The 9,948-nt window shown below is 46.2% G+C and overlaps 1 protein-coding gene across 1 annotated transcript; it reads left to right on the forward strand.

Annotated features, from left to right (window-relative positions):
* Positions 1–358: 358 nt before the first annotated feature.
* On the forward strand, positions 359–8,622 carry LOC131384339 (putative uncharacterized protein CCDC28A-AS1). The gene is made up of 3 exons (XM_058444789.1): positions 359–498; positions 1,783–1,872; positions 8,497–8,622. The coding sequence occupies exons 1-3, from the start codon at positions 469–471 to the stop codon at positions 8,605–8,607; spliced, it is 231 nt and encodes a 76-aa protein (XP_058300772.1). The 5' UTR covers positions 359–468; the 3' UTR covers positions 8,608–8,622.
* The last annotated feature ends 1,326 nt before the right edge of the window (positions 8,623–9,948 follow it).

The following is a 9,948-nucleotide window of genomic DNA, read 5'->3' on the forward strand; positions in this document are numbered from 1 at the left end:
GGAGCAGTTTCCAGTGCCCACGTCACAGTCTCAAAACGCCTCTTGCTCCAGCAGGACCCGACAATGGAGATGGCCCAAGGAGGCCCTATGATCGAGACTTTTAGGGTCCCGTAGTGGTTGTCGCAGGCAGACCTTTTCCCGAGATGAGCATGGCTCTGCCTGTACCATTTTCCCCTGCTTAGGTAGGCTGACAGATCTGAGAGTCCACCACCGGAACTTGCCTCGCGAATGTGCATGCACCATTTTCAGGGCAACAGGCTAGAGTGGTGAGCCACGGCTCGCGTCACAGTAAATGCGACCGTTGCCTGGTGAGAAGTCCCGTTTGATTCTCACCTGTCTTATCTGGCAGAGCCACGGGGTAGTCCCATGATCCTAGGAGAGGGCAGGGGTGAGCCAGCCTGAAGAAACGTCAAGCAGAGCCCCAGAAACAAACTGCAAAATCCCTAATGATCCCAAAGTATCTGCAGGATGCATCAGGCCTGCCTAGACAGTGCAGGGGTGAGTATTTATGAAACTTGCCCCCCTGTGATTTCTAGGTACAGCCCTCCTGGGTTCCCCAGGGCTGCTGTCTCCCAGGAAGGACTTCCTGCAGAACCACACAGCATCAGAAGCAGCTGGGCTGTGTGTTTCTGTGGGAGTGTTTCGAGTGTTGGATGTATGTGTGTGTGTGTGTGGCTGTGTGTGTGTATATGTGTTTGTGTGAGCGTGTAAGTGGTGTCAGCAGAAAGGAATGTGGCTAACACACTGCAGCATTTATTTTTTCGAGTCACGCCATCTTCCGGTGCGCCCATCTGTGTGGCTCTGCTTGGGCTGTGGGGCCCCGTGTTCTTTGTTTTTCCGTGGTTCCTGAATCCGTGGTAAATTGGGAGGCAGGCTGAGTCCCAACGGGGTCCAAATCACCTCCTCCTGCAAAGGAGACACTCTTCCCTAAAGAAGAGGAGCACACTGCACCCAAGAACCAACACCTCCCAGGGCCTCATTGTCCTGTGGCCAACCGAGGGCCAGATCCTAGCAGTACCGTCCGCAGGTCCCCCTGAATCCACCTCAAATTCGGTTCCTGGTTGAGCTCCACAAGGTGACGTGGGCACTTCTCCATCGACTTGGGATTTTATACTACGATGGAGAGTGTGAGCAGCAATAAGGTCAGATGGGGTGAGGATACAATCTGGTGAGGTGTGGATGGGATCCTGCACCTTAACCTGCAAAAAAGGTGCAGACGACACAGATGACACAGCAGGTGCTTCCAACTCCATCCCTGCATTCCCTTCATTGCACAAGCAATCCACAGCATGGCCCAGTGCCAGAGTGGGGGGACTCCAACCTGCAGGCAACAGTTGGATTGCAAACTGGGCCCATTCTGGCCAGCTCCCTATTTGGGCTTTCCTTCCCGGAGCCACATGGGAATGGGATGAATTGATGCTGGGTGGAATGTGGCCTCCACACTGTCCTCTTGTTTTCCTGACTTCCCTGTTCCTCCAGGGCCTAGGGTTTCCTGGGTCTGGCTCAAAGTCTTCCACAGTAAGTGTTTCCCAGTTCAAAGAGGATGACACTCATGGGAATCCACTGCAAATATTATCACATATTAATGACTGGGCAGCTGTGATACTTTTGGAAGAGTAAATTCCAGTTTTATTCTCCAGCAAGGAAACTCTTCTTCTCCAACTTCCATCAGAGGGCTGCATAATTCCTGTAGGATGAGAAGCAGGAAGCCACGTCTGACTTTTGCCTGGTAACCTAAGCTCTGTTCCATTTCATTTGCATGTCCTTTCTCATTGCGGAAAGGGTCTTTCATTGAGCTGTTGCTGGGTGAAACTACCTCTTGCCACGGATCCCATGGCTGCGAGGGATTTCAGGGAACAAAAAAGACCTCAGGTAGGCTGTCCTCAATCCAGGTTTTGGTTAGTGGCCTCATTGTCGGGGCTGAGGCTGTTTGCACTTCGCAGGAGGCTTTTGGGTCCTCTGAGAGGAATCCTTGAATGTTACTTGGACTCCAGCACAAGTCCACTTGGATTCAGAGTGCAATTCCAGCATGGGGGATGCGGAGCACAGGAATCAGGGTCCAGTACCAGCTTTGGGGAGGGAGAGCACCGGAATCATAGTCCAGTTCCAGCTTTCGGGAGGGGGAGCAGCGGAATCAGAGTCCAGTTCCAGCTTTGGGGAGGGGGAGCACCTCAATCAGAGTCCAGTTCCAGCTTTCGGGAGGGGGAGAACCGGAATCAGAGTCCAGTTCCAGCTATGGGGAGGAGGAGCAAGGGAATCAGAGTCCAGTAACAGGTTTGGGGAGGGGAGCACCAGAATCAGAGTCCAGTTCTAGCTTTGAGGAGGGGGAGGATCGGAATCAGAGTCCAGTACCAGTTTTGGGGAGGGGGAACACTAGAATCAGAGTCCAGTTCCAGCTTTGGGAACCAGAGTACGTTTCCAGCTTTGGCGAGGGAGACCACAGGAATCAGAGTCCAGTTCCAGCTTTGGGGAGGGGAAGCACCAGAATCAGAGTCCAGTTCCAGCTTTGAGGAGGCGGAGAACCGGGATCAGAGTCCAGTTCCAGCTTTGAGGAGGGGGAGCACCAGAATCAGAGTCCATTTCCAGCTTTGGCGAGGGGGAGCCCCGAAACCAGAATCCAGTTCCATCTTTGGGGAGGGGGAGCACCAGAATCAGAGTCCACTTGCAACTTTGGGGAGGGCGAGCACTGGGATCAGAGTCCAGTTCCAGCTTTGGGAAGGGAGAGCACCGGAATCACAGTTGAGTTCCAGCTTTCGAAAGAAGCACCAGAATCAGTGTCTAGTTCCAGCTTTCAGGAGGGGGAGCACCAGAATCAGAGTCCAGTTCCAGCTTTGAGGAGGGGAAGCACCGGAATCAGAGTCCAGATCCAGATTTGGGGAGGTGGAGCACCGGAATGGGGGTCCAGTTGCAGCTTTGGGGAGGGGGAGCACCTGTATCAGAGTCCAGTTCCAGTTTTGTGTAGAGAAAGCTCCGGAATCAGAGTCCAGTTCCAGCTTTGGGGGAGGGGAGCACCGGAATCAGAGACCAGTTGCCCCTTTGGGGTGGGGGAGCACTGGAATGAGAGTTCATTTCCAGCTTTGGGGAGGTGGAGCACCGAAATCAGAGTCCACTTCCAGCTTTGGGAATCAGAGTCCAGTTCCAGCTTTGGGGTGTAGCACCGGAATCAGAGTCCAGTTCCAGGTTTGGGAATCAGAGTCCACTTCCAGCTTTGGGGGGAGCACCAGAATCAGAGTCCAGTTCCAGCTTTGGGGAGGGGTAGCACTGTAATCAGAGTCCAGTTTCAGATTTGGGAATCAGAGTCCAGTTCCACCTTTGAGGAGGGGGAGCACCGGAATCGGATTCCAGTTCCTGCTTTGAAGAGTGGGAGCACCGGAATCAGAGTCCAGTTGCAGGTTTGAGGAGGGAGTTCACTGGAATCGGATTCCAGTTCCAGCTTTGGGGAGGGGGAGCACCGTAATCAGTGTCCAGATCCAGCTTTGTGGATGGGGAGCACTGGAATCAGAGTCCAGTTTCAGCTTTGGGATTCAGAGTCTTGTTCCAACTTTGGTGGGGGAGCAACGGAATCAGAGTCCAGTTCAAGCTTTTGGGAGGGGGAGCACCATATTCAGAGTCCAGTTGCGGCTTTGTGGAGGGGGAGCACCGGATCAGTGTCCAGTTCCAGGATTGGGGAAGGGGAGAACAGGAATCTGATTCCAGTTTCAGATTTGGGGAGGGGCAGCACCATAATCAGAGCCTAGTTCCACCTTTTTGGAGGGGGAGCACTGGAATCAGAGTCCAGTTCCAGCTTTGGGGATGCGGAGCACCATAATTGGAGTCCAGTTCCAGCTTTCAAGAGGGTGAGCACCGATATCAGAGTCCAGTACCAGCTTTGGTGAGGGGAGGCACTAGAATCAGAGTCCAGTTTCAGCGTTGAGAATCAGAGTCCAGTACCAGCTTTGGGGAGGGGGAGCACCAAAATGAGAGTGCAGTTGCAGCTTTGGGGAGGGAGAGCACCAGAATGAGAGTCTAGTTCTAGCTATGGTTAGGGAAAGCACTGGAATCAGACTCCAGTTCCAGCTTTGGGGGGGTAGCACCGGAAACAGAGTCCGATTCTCATTTTGGGGAGGGGGAGCACGGGAATGAGAGTCCATTTCCAGCTTTGGGAATCAGAGTCTAATTCCAGCTTTGGGGAGGGGGAGCACAAGAATCAGAGTCCAGTTCCAGCTTTGGGGAGGGGGAGCACCAGAATCAGAGTCCAATTTCAGCTTTGGGGAGGAGGAGCCCAGGATTCAGAGTCCAGTTCAAGCCTTGAAAAGGGGGTGCACCAGAATCAATCCAGTTCCAGCTTTGGGAGGGGGAGCACGGGAATCACAGTCCAGTTCCATCTTTGGAGAGGGGGAGCACCAGAATCAGAGTCCCGTTCCAGATTTGAGAATCAGAGTCCAGTTCCAGCTTTGGGGAGGGGGCACACCGAAATCAGAGTCCAGTTCCAGGTTTGGGTAGGGGTAGCACCGGTGTCAGATTCCACTTCCAGCTTTGAGGAGGGGGAACAACGGAATCACAGTCCAGTTCTAGTTTTGGTGAGGGGGAGCACCGGAATCAGTCTGGTTCCAGCTTTGGGGATGGGGAGCACAGGAATCAGACTCCAGTTCCAGCTTTGGGGAGGGAGAGCACCGGAATCAGAGTCCACTTCCAGCTTTGGGAAACAGACTCCAATTCCAGCTTTGGGGATGGGAAGCACAGGAATCACAGTCTATTTCCAGCTTTGTTGAGGGGGAGAATCGGAATCAGAGTCCTGTTCCAGCTTTGGGGTGGGGTGCACTTGAATCAGAGTCCAGTTCTAGCTTTAAGGAGGGTGAGCACCGGAATCAGAGTCCAGTTCCAGTTTTGGGGAGAGAGAACACCGGAATTAGAGTCCAGCTCCAGCTTTGGAGAGGGGGAGCACCAGAATCAGAGTCCAGTTCCAGCTTTGAGAAACAGAGTCCAATTCCAGCTTTGGGGACAGGGAGCACCGGAATCACAGTCCAGTTCCAGCTTTGTTGAGGGGAAGCATCGGAATCAGAGTCCAGTTCCAGCTTGGGGAGAAGGAGGACCGGAATCAGAGTCCAGTTCCAGCTTTGGAGAGGGGGACCACCGGAATCTGACTGCAGTTTCAGCTTTGGGGAGGGGGAACAACAGAATCAGAGTCCATTTCCAGCTTTGGGGAGGGAGAGCACCAGAATCAGAGTCCAGTTCCAGTTCTGGGGAGAGGGAACACCAGAATCAGAGTCCAGTTCCAGCTTTGGGGAGCGGGAGCACCAGAATCAAAGTCCAGTTCCAGCTTTGGGGAGGAGGAGCACCAGAATCAGAGTCCGGTTCCAGCTTTGGGAATCAGAGTCCAATTTCAGCTTTTTGGGGTGAGCACCGGAATCATAGTCCAGTTCCAACTTTCCGGAGGGGGAGCACCGGAATCAGAGTCCAGGTCCAGCTTTGGGTAGGTGGAGCATGGGAATGAAAGTCCAGTTTTAGCTTTGGGGAGGGGGAGCACCGGAATCGGAGTCCAGTTCCAGCTTTGGGGAGGGGGAGCACTAGAATCAGAGTCCAGTTCTAGCTTTGGGGAGGGGGACCACAGGAATCAGAGTCCAATTCCAGCTTTGGGGAGCGGGAGCACCGGAATCAAAGTCCAGTTCCAGCTTTGGGGAGGGGGAGCACCAGAATCAGAGTCCGGTTCCAGCTTTGGGAATCAGAGTCCAATTTCAGCTTTTTGGGGTGAGCACGGGAATCATAGTTCAGTTCCAGATTTCGGGAGGGGGAACACCAGAATCACAGTCCAGTTTCAGCTTTGGGAAAGGGGAGCACCAGAATCAGAGTCCAGTTCCAGCTTTGGGGAGGGGCAGCACCGGAATCATAGTCCAGTTCCAGATTTGGGGAGGGGGAGCGCCAGAATCACAGTCCAGTTTCAGCTTTGGGAAGGGGGAACACAGGAATCAGAGTCCAGTTCTAGCTTTTGGAATCAGAGTCTAATTCCAGGTTTCAGGAGGGGGAGCACCGGAATCAGAGTCCAGTTGTAGCTTTTGGGAGGGGGATCACAGGAATCAGTGTCCTGTTCCAGCTTTGAGGATGTGCTGCAGCGGAACCAGACTCCTGTTCCTGCTATGGGGAGGGGGAGGACCACAATCAGAATCCAGTTCCAGCTTTGGGAATCAGAGTCCAGTTCCAGCTTGCGGAGGTGGAGCACCGGAATCAGAGTCCAATTCCAGTTTTGGGGATGGAGAGCACCTGAATCAGAGTCCATTTTCGGTTTTAGGGAGGGGGAGCACCGGAATCAGAGTCCAGTTGCAGCTTTGAGGAGGGTGAGCACCGGAATCAGATTCCAGTTCCAGCTTTGGGGATGGGGAGCACCGAAATCAGAGTCTAGGTCTAGCTTTGGAGAGAGGGAGCACTGGAATCAGAGTCCGGTTCCAGCTTTTTGGACGGGAGCACCGGAATCAGAGTCCAGTTCCAGCTTTGAGATTCAGAGTCCAGTTCCAGCTTTGGGAAGCAGGAGCACTGGAATCAGAGTCCACGTCCTGCTTTGAGGAGGGGGATCACCGGAATCAGAGTCCAGTTCCAGCTTTGGGAAGGGTGAGCACCAGAATCAGAGTCCATTTCCAGCTTTGAGGAGGCGGAGCCCTGGAATCAGAGCCCCATACCAGGTTTGGGGAGGGAGAGCACCGGAATCAGAGTCCAGTTCCAGCTTTGTGGAGAGGGAGAACCAGAATGACATATTTTTACTCATTAAAAAGGAAGATCGGAATCTAATTTTATGCACTGCTCCAACATATTAATAATTAAAATTAGGAGGTAAATGTGGTCAAAGCTATAGAAAGACTTGAGATGTCATTTATATTGATTACTGTATAGCACTCTACAAACAGAAATTGTTAAATAATAGTTTATATAAATATTTTGTAGCATTTCAAATATTTTAGTGCCTGAATTTCTCCTCTAATATAGTTCAGATTATCAATCTGAAGACTTACTCCACTAGTTAATATGTTTTCGGTCTCATTGGAGTATTACATAAAAGAAATTTTCAGTTAAATATGTTCCTTTTACATAAATCATTACAAATTAGTGAGTATTTAATTACATTTTCATGTTCTTGTAATGTCTTTAGAAGATTTTCATATTATTACCTATCAATGTATGTATGCTTTGTTAAAGAAAAATCAAACATATATATCATTGAAATTGAAAATTTTTTAAAGTACTTATTAATTCTATAGAAAATCCACATCCATTGGAACAACTACAATATCATATTCTGAACATGTAAATATGATTCTGCCTTCTTTAATATGAAGATTACTATGACTGTGTTTTCACTTTCTGAATTGTCATATGTCACATTTCTCTGTGATTTCAGTTTCAGAAGTTCTAAAATAGCAGGTTGAAATGTATATGTTACGTATAAATTATATAATTAATAATTTATTAAAATATTTGACTTGTATGTTTAATTGACTGTAGTCACAATGTTACTATTAGCAATTTCTTTCAGTTTCCTCAACTTTTATTTGAATAATAGTACAACTTATGCCCAATTTTTATTTTATATAGCAGTGTTTTATACTGTGTTTACAATATTTATAGTTACTGTGGTTAGAAATGTAAGACTTTTCTCCTAAAGTCTAGATTACAGCCTTACATTTTGTGTAAGAAAAGCAGCAATGCATCAGTAGCATAATTTAAAAGTTTCTCTAGTATTACTTAAATGCGTATTGCTTAAAACTTTTTCATCACAGCTCTTTATGATAATTATGTGTTTTCTCTAAAATATTGTTGACTTAACTGTATCCAAATGATTCAAAATTTATACATTTCATGGATTCACAGGAAGAGTTGAATATTGTAGTTACCTAGGATTCTTTTTCAGTAGGAAACTATGTTATTCAGGATTTTATAGATTAAAGTTTCTCTTAATTATGTTTTATAATTTTATGCTTCTGTATTTTTTAGAGTAGGCTGTCTCACATCAGTTCATTGTGTTTTTAGTTTCTACTTATTTATTATGATTTTGAATTACATTATTCAAATAAGAATTCTGGGGGTTGTTTCTTTTAACTTTGTTTTGCAGTTTTGTATTTCTGTGTTTCATGTTTTAGGGTAGGGCACCTTACATCAGTTTATTGTTTTTAGTTTTAATTTATATAATATAAATTTGAATGACAATATCCAACTCTGTACACCTTAAGACAGTGTGGGGCAAAAGTCAAATAGGAACCATCCCTATATCTTTTGTTAATATAATGATTTAAGTGTTTGTTTGCTTTTATAAATATCGCCCCTGTTTTGTTTATGACTTCTATATTTTCTTCTTGGTTGATGGCAAATAATTGATTCGGTCTAAGTGAGTAGTCATGGAAATTGTCTTAATTTCAACATCTATTGTTTGTATTATCTTAGCGTGAAAGAAAGACTTATGTGATTTGAAGGTAATTTTTCAAAAACTTTGTAACTCTATCTCTTTCAGGTGTCTTTTTTTTTTTCTTACAGAATCTCACCCTGTCGTCCAAAGTGCAGTGGCACAATCTTGGATCACTGAAACCTCCACCTCCCAGGTTAAAGCAGTTCTCCTGCTGCTGCCTCCTTAGTAGCTGGCATTAAATGTGTGCACCACCACGCCTGGCTAATTTTTGTCTCTTTCATAGAGCTAGGGTTTCCCCCATGTTGGCCAGGCTGGAATTCAACTCATGGCCCCAAGTGATCTGCATGCCTCAGTTTCCCAGTGTGCTGAGATTACAGGCATGAGCCATCGCTCTTGTCCCTTGGATGTCATTTTAAATTTTGATTGTGGTAAAAATACATAATATAAAATTTAGAATCTTTAATATTTTTTCTTATACAGTTCAGTCATGTTAATTGTATTTACATTGTTATGCAACATATTTGTAAAACTTTCTTCTCTTGCAAAACTGAAACTCAATACAAATGAAATGACAACTACCCATTTTTCTTACCACCTGGCCTCTGATAAAAATCATTCTATTTTCTCTTTCTAAGAGTTTCAATACTTTAGATATTACATATAAGTAGAATCAGACTATCTGTTTTATTGTGACTAATTTTACTTAGCATCATGTTCTCAAGATTTATCTTTATTGTGGATGTTACAAGATTTTCTGCCTTTAAAAGCTGAATAATATTCCATTACTTTTATATTACAAATTTATTTATTTATTCTGTGAGGAAAGCTTATGTTGCTTTCACCTATTGGCCTTTGTGAATAATGCTGCAATGAATATGGGTGTGTAAATAACTATTTGTTCATATGTGAGAGGTTTACATCTGTGCTACCGTCTGTTTTATTGGAAAAATTTTCTGTCTTTATGTCAGAAACAAACTGTTTTCCTTACTGTTGTTTTTTAATGTGCTTTGAAATCAGAAAAGTTGAGATCACCAACATTGTTGGTTTTTTAAACATTTTTGGGCTCTTTATGGTTGCTTGAGATTCGATATAATTTTTTGGTTGCTTTTTCTATTTCTGAAAAAAATGTTATTTTAAAAGGGATTGCATTGAATCTGTAGCTCGCTTTAGGCATCATGAACATCTTCACAATATTGAGTCTCACAACCCTTACACATGAGCATGCTCAAAAGTGAGTTGTTTAATTTCCATATGTATGTTGCTATTTTTGATTTCTTCTGTTATTGATTTCTAGTTTTATTCCATTTTGATCAGAAATAATAGTCATTGGAAGGCTAAACCACTTTGGGAAGTGACCTCCATTATAGAACATTACAAAGACATGTGAAGGCACTGCTTCTGCCCTGATGGGCTACAAGGATGAGTTCTCTGAGATGACACATTGCAGACAAATGCAGGGAACAATGTAATCTCTTTTTCATGTAACCTCTTCCCTATTTTTGTAGAATATTAGTGATAGTGGTGGTTTTTAAGTCTTGGAGAAGGTCTGGCAGTACCACGAAGCTGTCTACTAGAGATGA

This window comes from Hylobates moloch, unplaced genomic scaffold (genome assembly GCF_009828535.3).
Source record: "Hylobates moloch isolate HMO894 unplaced genomic scaffold, HMol_V3 SCAFFOLD_10, whole genome shotgun sequence".
NCBI classification, from domain to species: Eukaryota; Metazoa; Chordata; class Mammalia; order Primates; family Hylobatidae; genus Hylobates; species Hylobates moloch.